Source organism: Falco punctatus, assembly GCF_963210335.1.
Source record: "Falco punctatus genome assembly, chromosome: 1".
In the NCBI taxonomy this organism is placed as follows: Eukaryota; Metazoa; Chordata; class Aves; order Falconiformes; family Falconidae; genus Falco; species Falco punctatus.
This window is the reverse complement of record NC_137580.1, coordinates 112,167,114-112,192,975: the sequence shown is the minus strand read 5'-3', so window position 1 is coordinate 112,192,975 and position 25,862 is coordinate 112,167,114. Positions and strand designations below refer to the sequence as shown.

The 25,862-nt window shown below is 43.4% G+C and overlaps 2 protein-coding genes across 4 annotated transcripts in view; one reads left to right on the top strand and one right to left on the bottom strand.

Moving 5' to 3' along the window:
* Window positions 1–24,613, top strand: part of NOS2 (nitric oxide synthase 2) — a 46,261-nt gene extending 21,648 nt beyond the window's left edge. For all 3 annotated transcript variants that reach the window (XM_080374178.1, XM_080374177.1, XM_080374176.1), the window contains 23 exons: window positions 496–658; window positions 1,103–1,194; window positions 1,591–1,732; window positions 2,153–2,292; window positions 2,862–3,036; window positions 3,804–3,905; window positions 4,248–4,442; window positions 4,783–4,865; window positions 5,188–5,332; window positions 5,588–5,692; window positions 5,850–5,899; window positions 5,994–6,168; window positions 6,615–6,747; window positions 7,159–7,237; window positions 8,138–8,316; window positions 8,961–9,124; window positions 9,836–10,046; window positions 10,358–10,445; window positions 10,887–11,008; window positions 12,130–12,278; window positions 13,092–13,286; window positions 13,882–13,944; window positions 15,184–24,613. In XM_080374178.1, coding sequence (XP_080230304.1) covers window positions 496–658; window positions 1,103–1,194; window positions 1,591–1,732; window positions 2,153–2,292; window positions 2,862–3,036; window positions 3,804–3,905; window positions 4,248–4,442; window positions 4,783–4,865; window positions 5,188–5,332; window positions 5,588–5,692; window positions 5,850–5,899; window positions 5,994–6,168; window positions 6,615–6,747; window positions 7,159–7,237; window positions 8,138–8,316; window positions 8,961–9,124; window positions 9,836–10,046; window positions 10,358–10,445; window positions 10,887–11,008; window positions 12,130–12,278; window positions 13,092–13,286; window positions 13,882–13,944; window positions 15,184–15,303 — 3,070 coding nt within the window. In that variant the 3' untranslated portion in view covers window positions 15,304–24,613. The remainder of the gene's footprint in view (window positions 1–495; window positions 659–1,102; window positions 1,195–1,590; window positions 1,733–2,152; window positions 2,293–2,861; window positions 3,037–3,803; window positions 3,906–4,247; window positions 4,443–4,782; window positions 4,866–5,187; window positions 5,333–5,587; window positions 5,693–5,849; window positions 5,900–5,993; window positions 6,169–6,614; window positions 6,748–7,158; window positions 7,238–8,137; window positions 8,317–8,960; window positions 9,125–9,835; window positions 10,047–10,357; window positions 10,446–10,886; window positions 11,009–12,129; window positions 12,279–13,091; window positions 13,287–13,881; window positions 13,945–15,183) is intronic.
* KSR1 (kinase suppressor of ras 1) overlaps window positions 24,190–25,862 on the bottom strand; it is a 70,568-nt gene continuing 68,895 nt past the window's right edge. The window contains exon 20 of the mRNA XM_080374254.1: window positions 24,190–24,499. Within this exon, the coding sequence (XP_080230380.1) occupies window positions 24,421–24,499 (79 nt within the window). The 3' untranslated portion in view covers window positions 24,190–24,420. The remainder of the gene's footprint in view (window positions 24,500–25,862) is intronic.

The window sequence follows — 25,862 nt, the reverse complement described above, 5'->3', positions numbered from 1 at the left end:
CTCAGCAGTCCTCAGATTCCTATGTACTTAACTCATCCCTTTACCTAGAATACACCCTGCTTTTTGATAAAAATCTTGGAGCCTAGAGTGCTGGACCAGGTAACAGCTATATTTCAGGGACAAAAGTGCAGTGCAGTGGAGGGAAGGTGGGGAACAGATGATGGTAACTTCTCACATCTGAAGCACAGCGGAACTGCTGACTTTGTGAGGCAATAGATATTTTCATAAAGGATAGGGTATTTTATGTTGACTTACGTCCACAGAGTGTAGATTTGTAACAGGAACAGGTTTCTTACTGTACTTGCATTCTGGCAGATAAAATGAGCAATGTAAGTAGAAGTCTTGCCGTGCAAAAGAATGCTCAAAAGCTTTATGGCTTCAGCAATGCCTGTGCTGTTCTTGACCCAGAATATAAGGAGAATGTCTGCAGTTTAAATCAATTCTAAGTAATGAAATTCTCATTGTTTCTTTTCATGGCTGTTTCCTGTTCAAAAGGCCAAAAAAAGAAGAACACCTGGTCCGACTGGAAGCAGTGACCAAGGAGATAGAAACAACAGGAACCTACCATCTGACAAAGGATGAACTGATCTTTGCTGCCAAACAGGCCTGGAGGAATGCACCTAGGTGTATTGGGAGAATCCAGTGGTCCAATCTACAGGTAACCTATGAGTCTAGACATTATGGACCAAATAGTGATCTGCTGCAAATCAGAAGAATGTCCTTTACTTTGGTAAAGTATGCCAGTTGCTTCAACTGAGGACTACTCCCTCGTGTACCTATCATAAGATCAGCATTTTTTGTGTGCGGCTCTGTGCTTCATAGTTGAATAAAAACCTGTGTAGGAGTGCTAGCATAGGAACCACCTGTGTCATGGAACCAGATGCATGTCTTTGTCCTTGGAGAATTGTTACGTATAAAAATGATGCATAAAAGAACAACAAAAAAAGAACCTTTCCTAGTGGAGTTACAATTAAATTGAGAGATACTGATTTTTTGTTTTGCTTTTTTCCTTAATCTTTGCTTTCCTTAAATGCATAAAGAAAGGATCTTGCACTACTGTTTCAAAATCAGTTTTTTCTTTACGTTTCTTTTGGAAACATAGGTATTTGATGCACGTGATTGTAAAACAGCAAAAGAAATGTTTGAGCATATCTGTCGTCATATTCAGTACGCCACAAATAATGGAAATATAAGGTAAACCTCTTTAATTTTAAACAACAAAAAAACCCATCCAGATCTGGATTCAAAACTCTACGTGAGACCTGAAATGGTCTATCTAAATATTTTGACAACTCGTCTCTGCTCTTAATTCTCCTGGTATTTATATGTTCCTTTCATGTGTACCATCAACCATTTTGAAATTTTATAACATGCATGGCTGATGTTGCAAAATCTTTTGTAATTCCTGGGGAAAAGAGATTATTTGAAGATTCAGGGGGGTGGATAAAGAAGATGAATTATTTTGTTTCTACTGATGTTTATTTTATAAATATAAAATAATTGCTGTTGCTAACAATTTATGTCTTAATAATTAGAATGTGTTTAATGTGCTGCTGTGGTGTAATGGGATTTGATTGTCTCTCTGGGCAGATCAGCCATTACTATCTTCCCCCAGAGGACTGATGGGAAACACGATTTTCGTATTTGGAACAGCCAGCTCATCCGATATGCTGGATATCAAATGCCAGATGGGTCTATCATAGGAGACCCTGCCAGTGTGGAGTTCACACAGGTACAGTTCTAAATACAGAATCACAACTGCTTTCCATCTTGCCTAACCCATCTGTCTCTCTCTCTTTTTTTTTTTTTTTTCCTTAAATTTTTATGCAGATTGGGAGGGAGGTGTGGTGCTAAGGAGTGAATGAGATGCTCTGCCCCACAGGTTCCAGGTGAAGGTGGGAGCAGTAATTTCTTACAATCTTGACATAAAATTACTCCCCTCCATCTCGGAACAGGGCAAGCTAATGCTCCCCTTAAGTCAGGGACACAATCAGTACCTGAACAACATGTCTCAACATCATTTGAATAGGAAAGATAACCCTTATCACTGAGAATTTACCTCAGCAGGTTTTAGAGGGCTAACATTCTTTTGTCTTCAAATCCAGAGAGGGGGAAACCTAAAAAGCCCAAAATACACTTTCTTTGTTTACAGTTGTGCATTGAGCTTGGGTGGAAGCCGAAATATGGCTGCTTTGATGTAGTTCCACTCATTCTCCAAGCAAACGGCCAAGACCCAGAAATATTTGAGATCCCGCCAGAAATTGTGCTCGAAGTGCCAACGGAGCATCCAAAGTAAGCACACAAGATTTAGATAGTTGTATTTTTGCTCCTGCCTCACCTTGGCAGGTTATAATGCCTGCGCCTGTGGCAGTCATTTTATGGGTTCTTTGTTAGGATGAAATTATGGAAAATTGTCCTGAAAGATAAAATGCCTGTTAGAACAATGAAATGAGATTTAAATTAAGGAAGCCAATAGTAGTTTTATTGGAAATCTTTTTTTCCTGATCTACATTCCAGTCATGTTCAGAAATTTTAAAACGATCATTTCTTGTGCCAGTGTAATACATGAGTGAAATATGGCTGCAGTCATAACAAAATGTTTATTGCTTTTCTGTGGGGCTTTTTTCTTCATGTTTGCTTTGGGACTGGCCTGCAGATTGCAGAACTCTGTGAGGCTGTTCTGCAATTTCTTTAGCAGGCAATTCCCAGTTACCATATTGTAAGCGGGAACTGCTATGAGCTTTTGCAGACCCTGCTTCATGGGTCATTTCTCCTAGAGTTAGTACTCTTTAGCTTACTGGACTTTTCTGGTTATTGCCTGAAAGTAAATGAAGTAATAAATCAAAATGTTTGTTTACCAGGTTTGAATGGTTTAAGGAGTTAGATCTGAAGTGGTATGCACTGCCTGCTGTTGCCAACATGCTTCTTGAGGTGGGAGGCCTGGAGTTTACTGGGTGTCCTTTCAATGGCTGGTACATGGGGACAGAGATAGGAGTGCGAGACTTCTGTGATGTACAGCGATATAATATCCTAAAGGTAATCTTCTAAAGTAAAGTGTGTTCTGCAAAGGGAATGAACCTGATGGGTAAAGCGCTTTTGGAAAAGAGACGTTATCAGTCTTTGCTGGGATGGGTGTTGCATTTACATCACACTTAACACTTCAGCGCTAATCTAACACAATATCCTGACTATTGTGGGACATCTTGAATTTCTCTCAAGGTTATGGCTGCCAGTTTGTATGACTGTTTTTACAGTGTTCTGAGAGTATCTGTTCCAAGTAGCTGGATAGGATGGTAAAACTGCAACTGTAAAAACCCATAAAATAGAAAATGGTGTCCAAATGTAATTCTTCCCCAATTTTACCCTAAGTCCTGCTGATTCAGGACTTTTGGTCTCTGTATGTTTCTCAGAGGTATATTTATTTCAGTTCCGGTTTGCTGTTGACAAGGCAATGGAGTCCTGGTGGTTAGCTGCAGGTCTTGGGCACCTCACCAGTACAAATTAATAATGATGACTTATAAGCAGATACTGGCACTTTTAAAACCCTTTAGTCTAGGAGAGAACCACTCCCTGTTTTACCAAACTGGAATAGATAGCCTCAAGAACCAGAACACCATAATTCAAGTTAACTTCTAATCTCAAATGTTTATACTGACATCGCTTTTCCCAACATAAGACTGCCTATTCCCCTTTCTGCAACAGTTCTTCCTGCAAATTAAAGTGATGAGGTGGAGAAATCATGATGTCTAAGTCCCCACATAGTAAACTTGCTTTTTCCTTTTCTCTCTCTTTTTCACATGTAGGAGGTAGGGAGAAGAATGGGACTGGAAACAAACAAACTTTCATCATTATGGAAAGACCGAGCTGTTGTAGAGATAAATGTGGCTGTGCTTTATAGCTTCCAAGTAAGTCAATGGATGTGGTTTCTGGAGAGACACTGAATATTTTGTGTCTCTTTACTTTCACTTATAGCAGCTTTATACAAGTATAGTGCCAATGGACCAATGCTCAATTGAGGTTATCAATGTGATTCCAATAGAGTTATTCTTGATTTACATTTGGACGTAGGAGTCCTTAATCAAAGATCCACCTCAATCTGTATCTGTATAATAGTTGCTGATATTTCCCAGCACTAAATAAAGTCCTTGAAATATTAACCAAAGCAAAAGGATTACTTCAACTACATCAGGAAGAAGAGCAGAATGGGATTTTTTTAATGTATGTCTGTCTTTTTGCAATTATTCTAGAAACAAAATGTGACTATCATGGACCACCACTCAGCTGCTGAGTCCTTCATGAAATACATGCAGAATGAGTACCGTGTGCGAGGAGGCTGCCCGGCTGACTGGGTGTGGATTGTGCCTCCCATGTCAGGGAGCATAACTCCTGTGTTCCACCAGGAGATGTTGAACTATGTCCTCACTCCCTTCTACTACTACCAGGTACACATTAGTAAAAAAAATATTATTCTAGTAGACTTCAGAAGTACAGATGATAACATGGGACCTGAAGACGTCTGAATGAAAAGCCCTGGTTAGTGGCAGTTCACTAGAGAGATTCATAAATAGCAGGCAATATCTATTGTACTGCGGAAGGTTCTGTTAGTTCTGGTGAATTCTCAAGTTGAAAGTAAAATGCAATTTAATGCTACAGAGACTGATCGCATATTTGTACATGGTGGCTTGTATATACAGATTCTGTTTAATATGGCTGTTTCAAAGATAGACAAATTGTGTATTTATTTTACATTTCTTACCTGAAGCTTAACTTTTTTTTTTAAAGGTGGATGCATGGAAAACGCATGTCTGGCATGATGAGACCCGGAGACCAAAGAAAAAAGAAATAAAATTTAGCATCTTGGCAAAGTAAGTGATTCAAATAAGAGTCTTCATGCTTTTGTCCAACTATTCTATTCTTGTGATGTTTCTGTTCCACTTTTTTGGGGTTTTCTGAATTATTTATTACAGTAGGGACCACTTGAATTGTTTGAATCATAGACTTACCTGACCAGTTAGTTAATAGTTATATCTAAGATTCTTATTCAGGGCTATCTGTAGTGTATTGCTTCTGAACTATCTTCCAAAGAAGAACCATGCTCAAGATCAGTCTTTCCTAGCTTGTCTGTGAATCAATCTGAATTACTGTGTAGCTATATTAAAGATTGTATGCAATTGTTTTTTTCCCTAGGGCTGTACTTTTTGCATCTTCACTCATGCGACAAACAATGGCAACCAGGTCCAAGGTCACTGTAATCTATGCAACAGAGACTGGGAAATCTGAAACACTAGCAAATAATCTTTGCAGCTTGTTCAACTGTGCCTTCAACACTAAGGTAAGAAAGTATAAATCATCCATGCTAAATGACGAAAGAAGTTTGGCTAGCTTCCTCAGCTGCTTCAAGCTTTTTCATTCTCTAAACCAATATTTTGAACGTTCAGTAAATACCAATTGGACTAGAACTTTGATTTTGTATTCATTTAGCATAATGCCTTGTAAATTTGGTCAACAGTCATCTGACAATCACAGAGATATCTAGTGCTAGTTCTTATGTCCACTAGCAATTTATCATGAGCTTTATACCTTCCAGATTCTGTGCATGGATGAGTACAACATTTGTGACCTGGAAAAAGAAACACTTCTTTTAGTGGTTACTAGCACTTTTGGAAATGGAGATTCTCCAAATAATGGAAAGGTAATATTAACCTCAGAAGTACATATGATGCTCAACTCTGAGATCAAAGACAACCCCTTCATTTGGCTCATGTACTTGACTAAGATATGGATCAGGGTCTCGTTTCTGTTTTAAATCAGTGTTTTTCTGACCTTAATTATTTTATGAATTTTTACAGACCTTCAAGAACTCCTTGCTCACCCTGAAATTTCTGAGAGGAAAAATTAGGTAAAAATATTTTTTGTTTGGTTTGCAGGTGATTGAGTCCTTTTGCATTTCATTTAGCAGAACATAGTGATCTTATTTTTATCACTTTCTGCAGATATGCTGTGTTTGGTTTGGGGTCCAGCATGTATCCAGAGTTCTGTGCTTTTGCTCATGCCATTGACCAAAAACTGGCCCAACTAGGGGCTTCTCAGCTCACTCCAATAGGTGAGGGAGATGAACTCAACGGGCAAGAAGCAGCCTTTCGTGCATGGGCAGTCAGCGCGTTCAAGGTGACTATATAAAGAGTTAGCTCATATGTTGGTTTCTTCATTCATTCATTTTATTTCAGTATTCACTAGCATCCCATAAAAATGGGGGGAAATGAAAGAAGAAAAACTTCTGGATTTATATCTGAATTTGGAATTCCTCTTTTCTACTGTTTGCCTAAGTTGAAGAGGGAACTAGACCCCTTTTCTATTATTTATTAATATTCACATAAAGTTCCATGAAACCTTTTGGATAATGGAATGCTTAGTATGAACAAGGGTGGTAGCATAAAACATCAGGATTTTTTGAAGCAGATCACTGAAATCACTGTAAGCCCTGCAATATCACTGAACTCAACAGAATCAATAAAAAAGTAACAATCTGTGAAATTGATATCTCCTCATTAGAATTATGACAATGATAATTTTTTTTTTTACTATGAATAGCCTTAATTTTTTCTTTTTCCTAGACTGCCTGTGACATTTTTAACATCTGTGGGAAAAACAGTATTCAGTTGCCTGAGATATATACCTCTGATGAAAGCTGGGATCCTAAGAATTACAGGATAGTCCATGACTCTCAGACCATGGACTTGGCTAAAGGTATTACATCCCACCTCCTACTTCCTCTGTCTGTTTTGCTTCAGACGGGTCTGAACAGTAACGGTTTTCTAGAAGCAGTATTGGTCCTGCTAGATCATAGAATGCATATAATAAAGTACAGTGTTCAGAGGAAAAAAAGATCTTGGTTTACATTGTATAAATTATATTTTCCAGCACAGTAACATCAGACCACCAGAACTAGCACACATTTTGACAGCCCCAGAAGAACAAAAGCTGAGATGAGCTACTTTCAGTCAGGGAGGGCTTGCATATAGGACACATAATTGACTAAATGTATCTCATATTCTAGGGCGACCATGGTTCAGTTCTTTTCTGCATGTTATATTTGAAGGCATTTTAAACAAACCTAATCACAAAATTACCATGAGTCATGTCCTCTTTTCTTGACAGCACTTGCAAACATTCATGCCAAGGTTATAATTCCCATGAAGCTGAAATTCAGACAGAATCTTCAAAGTTTAAAGTCCAGGTACGATACCTCATTCTTTTGAATATTGTAATACTACAGTTTATTAAAATCTTAAACATCTGAAATGCCTGGTTATAAACATCTTCTCCCTGCAGATATTAAGAAATATATATGAATTTTGTACCATTGTTAGAAGTAGTAAATCATTATCACAAGACCACAAGAATGTGTACAGTCTTAGCTCTGGTCTAGCTAGGGTCTAACTTCCCAGTAGAGTCTCTAGGAGCGTAGGGAATAAAAACCTCTGTGACACAGCCCTTTGATACCTACTAAATGTGGAAGGTCGGGTGTATGGTCTCTCTCTCTTGCTTGGTATGCTACATGCCCGGCAAATGTTTACTTCGTTTAGTGGAAAAATTGCCCCTTAGCAGAAAAAAAAAAGGAAAAGGTATAGTGCAAAAAGCTGTTGTACTGCAAAACAAGTTGAGACAAGACAATACACAAAGAAATACTAAAGGGTAATCAGTGCTAACATCTGTCTTAGAATTAGCATCCGTGAATAGCTCTTCAACATCCTCTGGTAGGTCTTCTTCATCCCTGTTCTAAATACAGTCATCCTATGGGAAGTCCTCTGAGCTGGTTTAAGATGTTGAGTATTCAGTCTTCAGCAGAGCTGCACTTCTTTTCATTGGCTGATTACAGGCATGTTTGTTCTATACTGGACAGATCAAGTAGCACTTCAGCGTCTTGTTTTGATACAAGTACTTCACATGTCTGGGCTGTTATTTGTTTAAGTCTCCATGAAGTACTAAGCTGGTCTGATAATTTGGTAATGAACATAAGTAAGCCCTTGCCAACTGTCACTTCAGATTTATACCTTTTCTGCGCAATTCAAGGGAAATCCTGTTGACGTAACCAAGATCTGTCTGATCCTTTCTTTTTTTTTTTTTCTATATCCAGTCGTGTTACCATTCTAGTTAAGCTTTCCTGTGAGACTAATCAGGACATGCACTACCTGCCTGGAGATCATATCGGGATTTTCCCAGGCAACCAGCCAGAATTAGTCCATGGCCTCATTGCCCATGTCAAGGATGCCCCTCCAGCTGATCAGACTATCAGACTTGAAACCTGCACTGGTGGTAAGTTGGTTCTCTTTAGGTAAAATAACAGAGGATGTCTGACAGATTTCTCTAAAATTCCTGAGAATTTTCATAGATGAATTTGATTCTATTATCCTTTTCTTAAGTTTTAATAGGGTTTTGTTGATGCTTTTAGTTATTCTTACAATTCTTAATTCTGATTTTGCATACTCGCAGTCCGTGATAACTTCACCAGTGTTCAGAGTTGTCCTAGCTTTGACAGTATATGTAATTCAGTTGCTGAATTGGCCATTGACTGCAAATAAATTAATCAACAGTTTGCTTATAGTTGCTACATATCAGAGTCCTAAAATAGATTTACATGTCATGACCATCTTTTCCATCTTAGTAGGAATAATCTGCTAAATCACAGGATTCTAACACACAGGAAGATTATTTCCTCGAGTGAAAGTCTTTACATCTTAAAGTGGTGTTTTTTTATCATAAAGTTCTCTGCACCAGATCCTCCCCTTACAAAAAGTTTGAAACCTCACATTAACCTCTTTTCAGAAGGGCCCTGTGGTCTAGACCTGCTGCAACCTAGTCTGAAGTCGTATTTTGAAGGACACTGAGTTTTGCAAAGCTCTACAGCTGTCAAATCCCATGGGAATTGCCATGTGTTCTTTTATTCATCTCATTTCCAGGTGGCTACTGGACAAGTGACAAAAAGATTCCCGCCTGCACACTCCTGGAGGCTTTGACATACTTGCTCGATATCACTACTCCACCCTCTCAACAACTGCTAAAAAAACTTGCCCAGCTGGTAACAGCGGAAGAAGACAAACAGAGACTGGAAGTTTTATGTCAGGTAAATATTAGGACAAGATTTATGTTACAATACTGTATACCGCACCATCTGATGCCCTTTTACTTTGTAGCAGAAGCCTAAGAAATTTTTGTAGTGATGGTCCTTGCTTTTTGTTCCTCTGATACGCATTCTGTGTACTTGTAAACCCAACCACAGTGAGAGAAAGGGTGGTCCTGTGGCTTAGCTTGGGTGTGGGAATCAAGAGATTTTTTCAGATCTGGTATTTCCTCTGTGACTCTGGGTGGGTCTTCTGGCCTGCCTGTTTTGCCAGCCTCATGGTGGTTTCTGGTGATACACCATTAAAAGACCTTTGCAGTTTGCAGGTGGAGGGGTTGGAGGGGACCTGATAGATATTTTTGTCAGAGAATTTGGTACTGTGAGAGTAAGCGGGATGGTACTTTAAGTAACCGTTTACTCATAGGTGTGCTAAGTGCTTGCAAGAAACAGATTCTATTTCTGTTTCTACGTCCTCACTGAGAGAGCTGGTATCTGAGAAAATTACAGTGGGTATTCTGTACTTCTGTTTTCAAAAATCAAACAATTTCTTAGGAAACCCCAGTATTGGTCTGGGCAAAGTTTTGAGAATTCTCTGTTGATTGCCTGCATATTTAATTGAATGGATAGCAGGAATCTTATTTATAAGTGACATTGCAAATATCCCTGAACTCCGCATGACCTGGTAACATTGTGGTGGTGACCTTTGGCTTTTAGAGCACAGAAGAATACAATAAATGGAAGTTTTACAACAGCCCGAACATCCTGGAGGTCCTGGAGGAGTTTCCTTCTGCTGAGGTCTCAACAGCTTTCTTACTGACTCAGCTGCCATTTCTGAAACCCAGGTACTATTCCGTCAGTTCCTCCTGTGACATGACAGCCAGAGAGATTCATCTGACAGTTGCAGTCGTAAACTACAGGACGAGAGGTAATGGATTGTTGTTTTAATTTCTCTCTTAAATGATATTTAGGCTGCATTGTGGTTCAGAAAAAGACCCCTGTGTCTGCCATCTGGCATGAAGCATATCTATAACAAAAAGGTTGTATTGTGATACATGCAGGGTAGTGTACTGCAGTGCTAATTTGCTAAAATCCTGCATCATCATCAGTGTATCCTTTTTTTATAAATCATTACTAGATATATACTCAAAACCAATAATTTTAAATATAAACAGCACAGTTTTAAAAAATGAAGAGCTCTTAAATACTGACAGAGATGTTTTCCTTTGCTCTGATTAGATGGACAAGGGCCTTTGCACCATGGAGTCTGCAGCACGTGGCTGAATACAATAGCTCTCAATGAAATAGTGCCATGCTTTATACGCAGGTGAGTATATGACAGAGCAAAAAGAAAAGAAAAAAACCCAGAAAACAGCAGGTCTTAGTTCAGCTTCTTCAGTGTTTTTATTCATTGTTTGCAAATGATTTTCAAGTGACTGGTGACAGCAAGTGGGAATATTTGTTTGAGAAGAGAAGGAACTCCCTGTCTCCCAGAGATGAGATCCTTTACCACATCTTATGTTGAGTAAAATCATAAATCATTAGAAAATTCTGAAAGAATTCTATTCATATGACACCATCTCCCCTCTCAGCATATCCGCTATGGAGCAAATAAAGCTAAGGAAACAAGAGGCAACTGTCACCAAGTTAAGCCCCATTACTCTTTTGAAATCGGTGACTTACACTGTGCTGCTCAAAAGGATTCAGGAAACTGACACTGAGATGTCAGTCAAACTAAGTACCTAATTAACATATTTTTGCATTTTAGTGCTAATGAATTCCGGCTCCCAGAGGAGCCAACCAAGCCATGCATTCTGATCGGTCCCGGAACAGGAATTGCTCCCTTCAGAAGTTTCTGGCTGCAGCGTCTCCATGACTTGGAAAAGAAAGGTATTTATGGGGATTGCTCCAAAAGGGAGGCCATAACTCATCTGGCAGCAGAAGGCATCCCTACTCCTCCAAACAAGACCTCTGCAGAGGGAGAAACCAAGAAACATTAGCCAAGTAAACACCGTAGAGATTTGTCATCCCAAGACCGATTGACACTGCACCGAAACAACTAATCCATCCCCCTTGAAACCGTTCTGGTGGTCTTGGGGTATTTGATCACTTGGAGGGAGCAGTCTATGTATCCTTGTAAATACTGTATGTTCAGCAACTGCCCCAGGTGCTCACACAAGGGGCCACAGTATGAAGAGGAAACACTTTGGCCTGCTGGTGTAGGCCTGTTTGGGGAACCTGCTCCAACAGGTGGTTCCACATAGTTCTCCGAGGACTTGGGCAGATTCGATTCTACTGCAAGACCCTAAAATTAGAAGTTGTCACACATAGACACACACACTGTCCTTCTCAGGTGCTCAGTGAGAAAGGCTAATTATAAAATCATAGAATGCCAGGTTGGAAGGGACCTCAAAGATCATGTGGTCCAACCTTTCTTGGCCAAAGCATGGTCTAGACAAGACGGCCCAGCACCCTGTCCAGCTGAATATTAAAAAGTGTCCAGTGTTGGGGAATCCACCACTTCCCTGGGGAGGTTATTCCAATGGCTGATTGTTCTCAATGTGAAAAATTGTCCCTTTGTGTCTAATCAGAATCTCCCCAGGAGTAACTTGTACCCATTACCCCTCATCTTTTCCATGTGACTCTTTGTAAAAGGGGAGTCTCCGTCTTCTCAGTAGCCACCCTTGAAGTACTGGGTCTTGAAAGTACTTGAAGTAGGTCTCCCCTAAACCTTCTTTTCTCAAGGCTGAGCAAACCCAGTTCTCTCAGCCTTTCCTCAAGCATCAGTCTTCCCAGTCCTTTGGTTATCTTTGTGGCCCTTCTCTGGGCCCTCTCCAGCCTGTCCACATGTTTTTTATCTAGCAGGGACCAAAACTGAGCGCAGCATTCCAGCTGTGAAAGAGACAGCTGTGCGCAGCTCGTTACTGTGGCAACAGGGCCCTCTATGGGAATAGCCATCAGATAATAGGCCTTACCAGGAAATACAAAAAACTTTCCAATGTTGGTTTCAGGGATCAAAGGTGGTGACATGACATTATTGTTTGGCTGCCGGCAGCCAGAAATGGATCACATCTACAAAGAAGAAACTGATGAGATGAAGAGGAAGGGAGTCCTGAAAGAAGTCTATACAGCTTACTCCAGACAACCTGGCCAACCTAAGGTAAGGCTAGTTCCTTTGTTCTTTAAGGGTTTGGCTCCTTCCACAATAGTCCCTGGAGTTAAGACTGAGGCTCTGCTTAACAATTCTTTAAAAGAAATGTTTTTCTTTTATTCTTTTCTATATAATAAAATACTAATAATTAAATAAATAATATTTTTTTAAAATCATTTAAAATGCTACATTTTGCTTCAGTACATTCTGGACAAGTGACAAAAGGCCTCACTCCCTCAAAATAAGGGAGAATCTCACTGTGCACTTCAGTACAAGCAAGCTATATATATATAACCCCCTCACTGCCATATAGAGAGGCACTTAAAGTGCAAACAGCCTGTGAAACTGTAAGTTGGAACATTTGCAGGAATCTTAAATTACAAGATTTGATTCACCCATGAGTTAGAAATTATTTGGCTCTGGCCATTTGTCACTGTTTTAATGTGACACAGTGACCTGACCCTGGAAATTAATTTTGCTTAGATTAAATCTTGATTGGAGAAAACAACAGCACTTAAGCTATCCTTTTTTTAGCTATCCTACTCTCCTGGCAAGTTAGGAGACTTTGGCAGTTGTAAGTGGTTCTAAAAAAGAAGAGTCTTAGTCTCTCTAGTTTAATCAGGAGACAGGCCTAGCCACCAAATCTGGGGCTTGTTAAGACAGTGTCAAGACATTTTTCTTCTTTGCTGTGGTGCAACACACAGCTGAAATAGCTAGGGCATTTAGAACCTTCCTGTGTAGACCCACATTGAATTTAGAAAAGTCAATAGCCAAAGCAGCGTTTGAGAAACCTTGTTTAATGATCCTTTTTCTGTTTCTAAGGTCTATGTTCAAGACATCCTTCAAAGCAAGTTGGAGACCAAAGTGTGCAACCTCTTGCATAAGGAGGAAGGGCATCTGTATGTCTGTGGGGATGTACACATGGCCAAGGATGTTGCTCAGACTTTGAAAGGGCTGCTAGCAAAATACCTGAATATTAATGAGCAACAGGCAGAGGAGTACTTCTTCCAGCTAAAGGTATGTGATGATACACAAGGCATTCTTTCCAGTCAGACAGTGTTCCAGGATGGGTTACAGAAGTCTTCAAAGTCACACTCAAGATCTTGCAGGCTGCCATGAGCTTCTCTTCAGCAGAATATATAAGGAAAAAAGCTCTAAGTGATCAGTTTAATCCACCCACCATGATTTAAAACACAGTTTTTGTTCAGTTAGGGTGTGAGAGTGGCACGTAACGTTGTTCTCTTACATCTACCATTTCCCCCAGTGTCTCCAGCTGGGGTGTGGACATCAGCTTTGCAGTGTGTCTGGAACATCAAGAGTTTGATACTTCATTGTACCAACAGAGGAAAGTGAATTTTAGAAATTAGTGGGCTCATCACTAAAAACACAGTGCCTGGGTCTGCTGGCTTTTTAGGACCCTTTTGCTATCAGAACTTCTGCTGGAGCACATCTGCCTGGGATTCAGACAGGTTCATTGTATGGACAGGAACAAGGTCACCAGCACAGAACCGGTCATACGAATGCAAAGGACCTTTTAGTTACTTAACTGCTATATAAGGATGAGCAAGCTGCATTTAATTCACCTCTTGGGCTTCCTTTCTTTTTTTTGCAGAGCCAAAAACGTTACCATGAGGATATATTTGGGGCTGCATTCCCACATGATGTCAAAAGAGGGGTAAGAGCTTTGCAACCCACCAGTCCAAGAACAAATCAACTTATGTTTTAGACAATACTTGCACATTTGTTGTTATTTTCAAAAAACAAGGGGTCAGATCCTCTTTCTTATACATCTTAAGTCATACAGATGTATATGATTGTAGGATCTGACTTTTAAACCTCAGCCTTAATTATGAAAAATACTAAATTTAACTTTTGTTGCTATTTATTCTAAAACTTCTTTTAATAGATTATCTTAATAGTGGTGATGCAAATTATTTTTTTAATACTATCTATGCTGATATGAATCTGCTATTTTTTCTAAATACAAGGAAAATTAGTTATTTACTATAAGTTGCATAAGTTATTTACTCTGTGTAAGTACGTTACATAAAGTTATATAAATAAGTTATTTACTCTAAGCTAGAACTGAAATCTTTTTTTGAAATGTACTGTTTGTCTTGGTGAATTTATAAAAAATCAGATTGTTTTACTGTGCCTATTATTTCACTTTAAAGCAATTAAATGGATGGTTGTGTCACTTGGAATTATAAAGTCACACACGTTGAATCTGAAGCAATGTTTGCAGAAGAGATAATAATATAATGGTTCATAAGTGGAAATACCTGCTGCACACACTTCCAATGTGTGTAAGTGAGGAGGCGGTAGTTCTGAATTCTGCTTTCTGTGGTTCAGGTACTTGAACCTGAATTGTTGTTGTTACAGACCCTGTGGCAGTAAGGTTCAGAAAATTCTAAAGCACTTTGTACGTTTGAATTCTAGGCTGCGATTGCCTGATTTGTTTTTAATAAAAGACACCTTTATATTGAGACAAACAAGTTGGTGTGGATTAAATGTACCACTTTTTGCTATTGCCTTCAGCCTAACAAAGTAGGGGTAGGTATGTTAGTTCTCATGTTCTGGTGAAGTGGATTTGGGGCTCCAACCAATGCTCCTTCCCTAAGTCAAGAGTCCGTCTCCAGGAGTTATGAGTTCTGCCTAAGATTAGTTATGGGGTTTTGTTACTGCCAGGAAAGTGTGGATTAGCACCGTAGATTGTGAGATTGGCTTGCAAACTGCAAGAATATAAAATAGCAATGAGAGCAATATATTTTTCACTAGTTATGTTTTGACTTCGGCTCTTTCTATGCCTTTTGGTTATGTCAGAGCTTTTAGTTCTGTCTCTAAAATTACCAGGGCTATTTGATCGTATTAAAAAAGGTTAAGGTAAGATTTTCATGTCATCCCTTGTCTCCAGGAGCTGGAATCTGATGAAGGAAGAGTTGAGAAAAAGTCAACAGTGCCATGTGTGTACAGTGTGTTTCACATGTGCTTCAGGACAGCCTTAGACATAAGATCAAAAATACAGCATAGATGACAGGATGTGGACAGTGATGGTAGAGAACAGGACATGTCAGACAACCGCTATAAAGAGTGAAGGACAGAGGAGGTTCCTGGCAAGTATGGAGTCCTGATGGGCGCCTGTTGGTGTTATTTCATGCTTAGTTTGTGTTTTCTGATTTTAGATTTTTGGGGTGGGATGGAAATGAAACAAACTGATTGCACTTTCCATTAAGAAAGCTCTCCATAAGCCAAGGGCTCACAGAGTCCTACGACTTCAAACGATTGCAACAAAAGTATGAAATGGAAGAAGTAAGTTCTATACTTCAGAGCACTAATATGCTCTGTGCCTGTTTGGGAGGTGCATTACTGCACAACCCGTTTTCTGTGCATGTGACTAAATAGGTGAATTTCCTTGCCAGGATGTTTTCTTTGTATCTCAGACATATTTTTTAACTAATCACTTACTTTAAAGCATTATCATAATCCTTTATAGATGCTTGCTTGGGTACTGAAGGACTGTAGTTCATTTTCATTTGGAGGGTCAGAAGCTCAGTAAAAAAAAAAGTTTATATGCTCTTTATACCGAGCTGAGAGCAGACTGGGGTGCGCTTTGGTAATGCCATGTCCTGAAGATATGAGGCACCACTGAAACCTGCCAGCCAGGGAAGCAAGGGCACCTGTTCCTTCACAGGCCTCTGACATGTTGGAGCAAGAGGCACAAGTGTTAGTGTATAAGTTCAGAAGTCACATAACCTTCCGTGAGGCAAGTTTTACTGCAGGACCTTTTCATCTCAGTTCCACCATTGCAAAAATTTCTCCCTAGCAGAGAGGTGAGAAGGCAGTTAAAGGAAGGGATTAAGAAAACCAGAGAACTGTGTCATGTATTTGAGGATTTATTTAAACTGGTCCTAGCTGTAAGTTAACTTCGATTGCAGCTCTGATCTGAAGCTATGTATAATTGCTTTTCTACAGCAATAAATGGGGAAGATAAAGTGCAGATGTTAAGGTCGGTGGATAATTATTCTATTCCAAGATAAAAGCTGAAACTTCATTTAAGAAACCAGACACAAAATACACCTTTTAAAATCCTTGAGGTGACCAAATAGCCTGTTCTGTTGCTATTAAAGTGTTCGTTACAGCCCCAAGTCAGTACAGGATTTAAGCAATATGTATTAGTTTAAGCACTTGAGTAATACTGCTAGAGGCAGAGGAACTATTCTGGGCTGAAAGTTATTGAGACGACTATGCACCTTGCTGATTTGGGACCTGACAGAAAATTACAGATTAACACTTCCTGAAGCAATTAGTGGCTTGTTTCATTAGCACTTAAGCCCAACTTACATGGCTATAATGGAATCCAGCTGCATGCCAAGGCACTGAACGCAGACCTTTTCCTTAGCCAGGTTTCTCTGGCCGCTTTTGATTATTGGTACAACTCCCTTGTGCTCCCCGAGAGAGCGGGCAGCTCGGTGCAGCCGAACTGCAGGTGGCCACAGACAGTTGCCCGTCCCTGTGCCAGCTGGGTGAGCCACTAGCCCTGCAGTATAGATCCACTGCCTGCTGCCTCTGGCCCATCAATGCGCAGGGCTCAGCCATACAACGAACCTGTTCCCCAAATTTGTTGAGCAATCTAGCACCAAGTGATCACAGTAGCAGTCTGTGTGTACTTTTAACCTGTTTTTAAGTAACATCTGTTAACTTAAGCTCTTTCCTTGAGGAAAAGCAAAGGAATATGTGGATAGGACACACGAGTACGTTATTGCATAGCTGAGAAGTAACACAAATTCAAGCCTTCCATTAGGGTAAACGCTCAGAAAAGTTAAGCGTTGCCAGTTGAAGCAGCTGCCGAGCCCACCGGCATCGGTGCCGTGCTGGCGGTGCCTGGTGCAGCGTGCTGGAGGGGCGTGGGGCCTGGGGGGGCTGCCAGGGACGGACAGCTGAGCTCTGCAGGCAGAGGTGTGGAAGACGATGACAGTGGACAGCATGGTGGCTCACAAACCACAGGCTGGCAACCTCTGGGGCAGCAAGGGCAGGAGGAGTTCAGGTAGGTGAAAGTTTTTTGTTTGTTTGTTTTTTTCTCTATTGAAATGATGTATTATGTTATAGCTGTGCTAAGAGGTTCTCTTCTCTGAATGTGCATTGTGAAATGAGGGGAGGTCTGGGTGGGTGGGCGACTCGCCTGCCCCAGTAATCCTGCTGGGAAGGCAGGGCTGGGCCAGGAGGGGAGGGTGTGAACCGCTGCTTTCCATGGGCAAGGGCAGACGGAGCTCTGAGACAGGATGAAACTGTGATGTGTTGTGTCCGGTTTTCCTGGATCTTGCTTCAGTCGGTTCATCTGTAGCCTGATTGATGTATTCTGGGTTGTTACCTGGTGTCTCTTCTGAATGAATCACCATTTCTGTGGTTGCACTGTTTCATGTGCACCGAGTGCTTGAACAACAAGTAAGGTTTGGTAGGGCCAAACAATGATCCCCTCAGATTTTAAGGTTTAAAATGCAATTGAGTGTTAAATTGCAGCTGTCTGGAGCTAGAAATGGTTTCTGTTTGTGCTTGAATTTGTCTCCATTGAGATGTGGGTACTGGTTGCTTCAGGAAAAAAAGAAGCAGGGGGGAAAAAGCTTTGGTTGTCTTTGTGAGAAAAAGAATTCTTGGACTATTCATCAAAGAAAAAGAAGTATTGTGAAAAGGCTATTAAAAATCTAAGAATATGATCTAAGCAGTAGTAGTACGCTGTGTGATATAAATCATAGGTTAACAAGTGGTTTTAGGCTTTCAGCAGGAAACAGGTGCTTGATTTCAGTTTTTTCTAACAAAATGTGCTTTGGTAGATTTCCTAGATGGCTGCTAATGTTAACTGACGCCTTACTGTGACATATAATGGCTTGCCAGGCTGCACGTGGGATCTTGTCTCTGAGCTAGAGCCTGGGTCAGAGGAACATCTCCTCCAGTCTCGAGCGTATCGACCTGCTGCAGGCTGGGAACCTCGCAGGTGCAATCAAACCAGGTGTCCCCTCATGGCCAGCTGGAAGCACAGGCAGTCAACAGTAGATCCAACCCTGCAGAGGGGGAGAGAGCAGTGGGGAGAGCTGCAGCACATCTGGGTCAGAGGAAGGTGAAGATTTAACAGGGGAAGCAAGAGGTAGACAGTAAACACAAACCTTCCCGTTTGTCGCATCTCTGTGAGGTTGCTCTTGTAAACCTGTTGGTCGTGAGGGCTGACGTGCTGGGCTAACAGGTTGCGTTGCGGTAAGGGGCTGCGGCTTTTGCATGTAGCTCTCACTGTTCTGCTGTGCAGCAGCGGAGAACTTCAGTCTGAGCCTTTGCTTTCCAGCTGTGTGAGTGATCCAGTGCCACACTGGATCATTTTGATGGGAATGAGAACTTGTTTTCTGACAGAAGCTGGCAGGGTGACCTAGTGATAGGCACGGTGCTGCCACGTGCCGCTGGTGCCTGCAGATCAGCTTGAGCCACTCCAGGCGCAGCGGCAGCGTTGAAGCGCCTCTGGATCCGAGGCAAGTGGCGCTGCCCAGGGAGCAGGCGCTGCTCGCTCCCGCTTGCTGCCCACCTTGGTGCCGCATTAGCGCCGTGCCCCGCATCGCTGGCACTTGGATGTCACCGTGGCCCCGCAAACACCAAACTGCTCTGGTTCACAGCTGGTGGAATGTAACCTGTATGATTGAGGATGTGGTGGTTTGGTTTTTTTAAATTAAATAACCTTGTCCTTCAAGTTTAATTGAGAGTTAAATTAATTATTTCTTATTCTTGATGAAAGACAACAAAGCTCTATTTATCTTAAGCTTTTTATTGTTTGCATATGAAAGATTGAGATAAGATGGATGAAATGTAAAATAGCGCTTTTATAATGCCTTGGCCTGTTCCCTGCCGGACAATACAGTGCTGCCGTTATTTTCAGTGTAAAGCTGTCTGGCAGCAGTGTAACGTTCCTGGGATTAATTTACACACCACAATGTCGCTTCCGCTGTGGAGGGCACAGCAGCCTCCACAGCCTCGCTGGCCCAACTTTTTCCTGGCTCTGCAGGTGACAAGGCCATGGCAGGACCTGGGGGGCTCAGGGTGCTGCCGGCGGCTCTGGCGAGGGCCCGGGTGCCCAGCACCCTGTGGTCCTGTGGGGCTGTGCCAGGGTTGTGTGTGCAGCCGGGAGCTCCCGCGCTGAAACGGCCACGGTTTGCTGCAGCGTGCTGGTGCAGGAGGAGACTGGTGGAGCTCCTGCCTCCCTGGGGAGGTGACGTAAGGGATCGCGTGGGGCAGGAGGGTGCCAGGGCAGCTTTAGGCGCAGGCAGGGCTAATGCGGGGCTAATGCGTGCGCATCGGCCCTGGCACGGGCAGCAAGGATGGAGAGGGGTGGTGGGGGTCTGAGGGAAGGCCGTGAGCGGCTTGGGGGTGGGAAGCAGCTTCTCAACATGCTCTAGCGCTTCGAGAAACTGCAATGATGGCGTTCGTAACCCGCGGAACAACTGGGCCCGTATTATCCAGGAGCAAAAACTGTCTTTGGTAACTGCAGGTGGACTCAGCATCTTAAACTGGCCCCGTGCGCTGGGCGGGGGAGCGGGGCAGGGGCCTGGCGGCTGCAGTGACGGGCAGCAGCCACGAGGAGGCGATCGCACCCCAGGGACCGCGTCGTGCGGAGGCGGCCGGGTCCCCAGCCCAGCCCCGGCCCCGATGCGCTTTGTTGCGAGAAGCGGAGCTGGAGCCGAAAGAAAAGCGCGGAGCCCGGTGCGCGGTGCGCGCAGCCGGCCGCGCTGTAAGTGAAGGCCTGTGAGACGAGACTTGAGAGAGGGCACAAAACGAACCGTGCCCGCAGGAAAGACACGCGCTTGTATCTCGTTTGTGGGAGGCAGACGGGGACTGACAGCCGGTATAATGGGAGGAAAGCAAATGGGCTCAAAGGCCATAGACTAACAAGTCAGTCCAGTGACAGAAAGCTGTTAGACACAGCAAGGGCTACAGACAAAAGCTGTGATGCTGATTATTTATTTTCTAATCTTATTTTTTTCTTACATGAGCTAAACCTGAGACTTCTGTCACCCTTTACTTGAGCGTGTTATTTGAGACTTTCTCTGTTCCAACGGGATTTCTAGAAGTGGGACCACTTCTGTCACGATAGTTGCTTATTCTTGCCCAGTTCAGAGAAAGGTTTTTAACACGCACTTGGCTCCCTGCCATTGCCCACCCCTCAGCTGAGCTCGTGGGGCAGGGTGGCTTTGGCAAGCCCCCCAGCCTCGGCAGGGCCGGGGCTCCATGCGTGCCTGTGGGCCTCCGTGTGCCGCAGAGGGTCTGCGCTGCCAGTCAGCAGGGTCCTGCTCTGGTCATTCCCTCGTCAAAGGCCAACCCGTCCAGTTCGCATCACCCCATGCCCGTCAGGCTCAGGTGTGGCAAAGGAAACAGGGAAATGGCAGGGAACCCCCTACTGCTACCTAGGGCAGGGAGGGCGTGAGGATCCGCAGGAAAAGTGATGACAGGAGCAGGTGACCTCCCTGCACATCAGCCACCATCTCTGTCCCACCACCTCTCTTTCTGCCTCCGCACCTCCCACGGTTTCTGCTCTAAGTACACTGCCCTGAATTCCCAACTGCGATCTGCAGAGGGGTCTCCCACCGCTGGCCGTCACCTCTGGGAGGGCGAGCGCTGACAGGCGGGTGTGAAAAGGCACCGAGCGTTTCTCTCTGCTGCCCGCACACGCTGCCTGGCCCCTGGCGTGCCCCTGCTGTCCCGGGTCGGGCTCCGCAGCCCCCCAGCCAAACCGCAGCAGGACAGGGAGTGCTCCCCTGCCCTGTGCTGCGCTGTGCCGGGGGGTCACCGTGGAAATCTGCTCTGTTTAGTTTGGCTACAAGGATATGAGGGGGGGAAGGTCAAACCACACTTCCGTAAGACTTGCTTTATCCAGAGCAAAGATTTATTCACTGAAAAGATTCCTACATATCCAGAATTCCATCAGCATAGAGTGCACTCTTTTCTTGGTTTTTGTTGGTTTTTTTGCTGGTTGCATAAACTAATACAGAAACTTGTTAATACTAACAATTTTTAATTAATTTAATAGCAATTCTGGAAGACACTCAGTTGATAGAAAATATAAAAAAAAATTTTTGACTGTACAAAGTTTACATCACATCTGAAAAGAAAATGTGTCCATTTTCACCATATTAGACTCCATTTACATTCACTACTGACGTGTGGCTTCTGTAGCAGCATTGTACAGCCAGCTTCACATTTACAGCTCTGGAACGGCCCAGGCGTTCCCTGCATCGTGCTCTTGCGCCAGCACTTGAGGAGACGGTCGGTCCGCAGACCATGGAACAGGACGACCCAGCGACTGCCCCTTGGCTTGCAACACGCTGAGGGTCAGAGAGCTCTGCCCACAGCTGTGCAGCTCCACTGGTGTCGGTCAGTCGCCAGGTTCTTACACCAGCTGATTAAAACAAAAATTCTCCCAGAGACGGTGATCAGTCTCTCCTCTCTGACCTGTTGGGTCCCAGAGGCTGGGTTTTGCTCTCAAGAGCAATTTCTGGGTGTTGAATACAAACCAAGGCCAGGCTGAATCAGAATCCCCAGTCTCATGACTGAAGGCAGGTCCCGGGGGACGAGCCTCCCGCGGGCACTGGGCACCTTGCAGCGCAGCAGGGCTGGATGTGGCTCGCGCAGCCCTGCACCTGCGGTGTCTGCACAGACCGCGTTCGAGTTACACCTGAGGGCAGTCGTAGGAAAGACAAATGGTGGCATTTTTTGTTGTTTTTTAAAAATTATTTTGTTTTAATCTGGCTGGTCATCTAGTGCTGGCTGTCCTCCTCTTAGCCAGTCATCTTATTAGAAAAAAATTGAGATTATATTGCTTTCCCAGCGTAGTCCTTGCACGCAGGCACAGGAGCGTCGCTGCTGAGGAACAGCAAGGAAACGCTTTTTATTTGCAGGTTGGGCAACTGGTTGCCACAGTGAGCAGCTGTGGGTGTCCCAGCGTTCAGGACCCGTTTAGCACAGAGGGCAGGGGTAAATCACGAGTAGCGTGCCAACGCTGCTGCCTCCCTCAAGCACGGAGTTAGCTGAAGGCTGCGCAGAACTGCAGGCTGTAAAGTAACAATTTGCATCCAGCAGCAGCTTCTGCCCTTCCCTAAGGCAGGGGGGCTCAGCGTGCCACGGGTGCCCAGTGGCACATTTCTCCTCACTTTAGGTTTGTGTTGTGCTGCTGTTATTTAAGCAGTACTCGCTGGGAAAACAAATTCTGCTTAAAACTGCTGACACAAGATTACTGAGAGACAACAAACAGCAGCAAATCTTGAGAACCAAGGGGTGTAGGTTAAATAGAAAGTAGAGCTGGAGGAGGTTTATTTGCTTTTAATGAAGGTGGGGGAGAGGAAGGAGGTCAAGAGAGTACCACAGTGCTGCACCTGGCTACCACCAATTTTTTCTTTTATATCTGAGACACGTGTAAAAAGTCACTAATTTGTCAAAATATTCGTAAGAGACTACAACCGACTTGCACATAAGTAGGAGCGAAGCTCTCTGCTCGACAGAATTCAGGAATTCTTTCTGCCGCTTAATTTCCTACAGAAGTCAGCCGGCCACACTGAGTGCCTGTCACTCTGCTGGCCCCACAGGGGCTTCAGAGCTCCCCTCCCTGCAGCCCTCGCGCCGAACCCTTGCAATGGTGGTGAACGGTCTGTGGGGCTGTAACGTGCTAGTGCTGTTGGAGATATGAAACTTGGTGACTTCCAGAGAGCCCTAACAAACTACCTCAACAAAACGAAGCGCTGTAAGGACAGAAAGGATCTGAATGTTCCTTGTATCATGAGGGCTATCCCCCTACCCTGGCTGGCAGGAGGCGGCAGAGGAATGTGATTGGGAGGCACAAGGCAGCCTCTGTCGATGCTGCTTGCAATTAATTTGCAAGTGGGATGATGCATCTGTTACCTTAAATGCAGTAATCAGATGTATCCTTTATAACCTCCATCTTACACATTGGAGGAGGGTGTAGGAGGTTATTCTTGTCTTAAAATTAACCTTTGAAACAAGTCTGAGCTGTTGGGTTGAGTCAGGTCCTTTAGATCCAGATGTCACCTTCCTGGCTGTGAGATTTCTCTCATTGTTAAGTTTTCCCCAGAGCAACTGCTTTAGGCCCAGGCTTCTCAGCTTGCTGACTTCAACGTGACCGGCTGCAGGAGCTGGGGACGCTCTGTGTGTGTGGAATGACTTCACATCTCTGAACAAGCTCTGTGCACTGAGACCTGATTTAATGCATTATTTAGGGATGCCATTTTCCCTTGCCTTGACTCTTCCTGCAGTGCCAGAAAATGTCTTTTCTTCTACAAATGAAATGGTGATCAGGGCAGTAAGAGTCAAGTCTGGCTGGTCAGTGTTGTAATTCCAGAAATGCTGCTGGTTTAGGGGGCTAGAACTTTTTGTGCCTAAAGCTAAAAAAGTAGAGTTTGACCCTTGTACCCAGAGCTGTAACAAGCCTTGGTTTTATTTTTGCAAAGGCCAGCAAGTCTTCAGCTTCCTATGGGATTGTGTGAGAACAAGCAGCTGCATCGTGAGTTCTGTGTAGAAGAGCACTTGAGTCTTCAGTTGAGACACAGCCTCACACGATCAGAAACTCTCCTAGCGATAGGTTTGCACCAGGGTAACCCGGAGCTTGGGCCAAGCCTGCTGAAACAAACCTCAGGGCTCAGCGATCAGTTTGGGCAAACCACGATGCAACAGATGGATTTTTACCTTAATGAAAGAAAAATGCAAGCTGGCACTCCAGCCCTTCACGCGAGATGCAGTGCCGTTCTGAAACAAGCCAGTTCCATTTCTCTCAGGGAAAACAAACGCTTTGAGGCAGAAGAGAGCTCCTGTTTAGCACAGACACAAGAAGGAACTAGAAACAGTTCTTCTTTTTTTCAGTGCTATCTGAAAATGGCTGTAGTTAAACTTGATTCACTGTTTATTATGTTTAAAAAAATATAGTCCACACAAAAGTATCATGTAAACATTCTTTAAATAACTGCTGGTGCTCGGGCAGAACGCAGACTTTACAGAGACCACGGGACTGTGAACTGATGGTCTTGCGGCCTTCAGCTTGGAAGATTCAGTGAAGATTTCTGACGCTTTGTGTAAGTAGGCAGACAATGTTATCACAAGACAGTTACACACCATGCTATATCTTTTGATTACTTGGTTCCAGGATTCCCAAGCCAAATCTTTCAAAACGCAGGACAACTTTGCTACTGTTAATGCTGAAAAGAGTGGAGAGGGAGAGGAGAAGGGAGAGGGAAAGAGTTATTTATTTTTGATTTTTCTTACACAGCTACAGTCCTATAAAAGGAACTAAAATGGGTTAGCTTCTGATCTCGTACAACTTCAGATCACCCAGAAAAGAAGCTTAAGTAATTAAGCAGCAAACACATGAACTTATTCATGCTAACCTCATCAGTGGAAACATACAGCACAAATCTGATTTGCTCAAATTGGAGAAACAGGGGGACTCTGTATGTACCTATGGTGAGTAGAAGCCCAACACTTGTCTTCAGTGGGCACTGGGTTTCCTTGAAGTAGAAGGGAAGGAAAAAATGACTTACAGAATTTTCTTTTTAAGAGAAAGGGGTGTTTTGACAGGGCACATCAATTGGTAAAAAACAAACAAACAAACAAACCCATTTCCTCCTCTTTATAGACTGTAGCAAGTGCATAAAGGTATCTTTTCCTTCGCCCTGGAACTGTTAGCATAGCTAGAAACATTTTCACTTCAAAATGCCTTCCTACACGCATGCACTCAGGTGACAGCAAAGCAGAGCCTGAATACATGAGCTCTTGCAGGAGCCCTTCTGAGAGAATGTGGGAGTATTTGTCCTCACTGAAGATGGCAGAAACCGCTCTGGTTCTTGGTGCATATTATCCTCTGTCCCTATCCTCTCCCCTCCAAAACAAGCTATTTTTTCAAAAATCGTGAATCGGTAAAGAATGAAAAAAGATCTTTTCTAAAAAGGCACATATTTGCTGTTACCTACAATTCTGCAAAGCCCCTAATGTTACGTCAGACATTTTGCTGAACAGGGGATGTAAACAGAAGCAAACAATAAAATTCAAAGCACTAGATTTTCCGGGGGAGAGGAGAAGGAGGAACTGAAGGATGCTCTTGCTTTCCTCCTCTTACACAGCATTGTAGCTGGTCCCAGCTGACCGCCGTGGGCCAGTTCTGGACACCACTTGTGGCCTGGTCCCCCATAGGCTAAGGGACTGCGGTCTGCTCCGAGCAGAGCAAGAACCGTCCTTCTTTCCACTCAGGAACTGCACCAGCTTCATCCAGCCCCTGACAAAATTGACGTGGGTCCCAAGGGAGAACTGGCACAAACTGGCCCTTAACTCTTGTCAGGTTGCAGCGCGAGTGGAGCGTTCGGTCATCAGCTCTGCCTGTGAAAATGTACCTGTTCCCTTCAGGCGACCTTCAAGCCACAGTCCAGCCTTAAGGACAACAGGCATAACCTCAGACTGCGACTAGGAAACTGCACCCCTCGGCCTTGCCAGACTTGCAGGACATGCACAAATCGCACCAGTTCCAGGAAAACCCCAGCCTGCTGGGCAGGACACAGCACTTTCTGT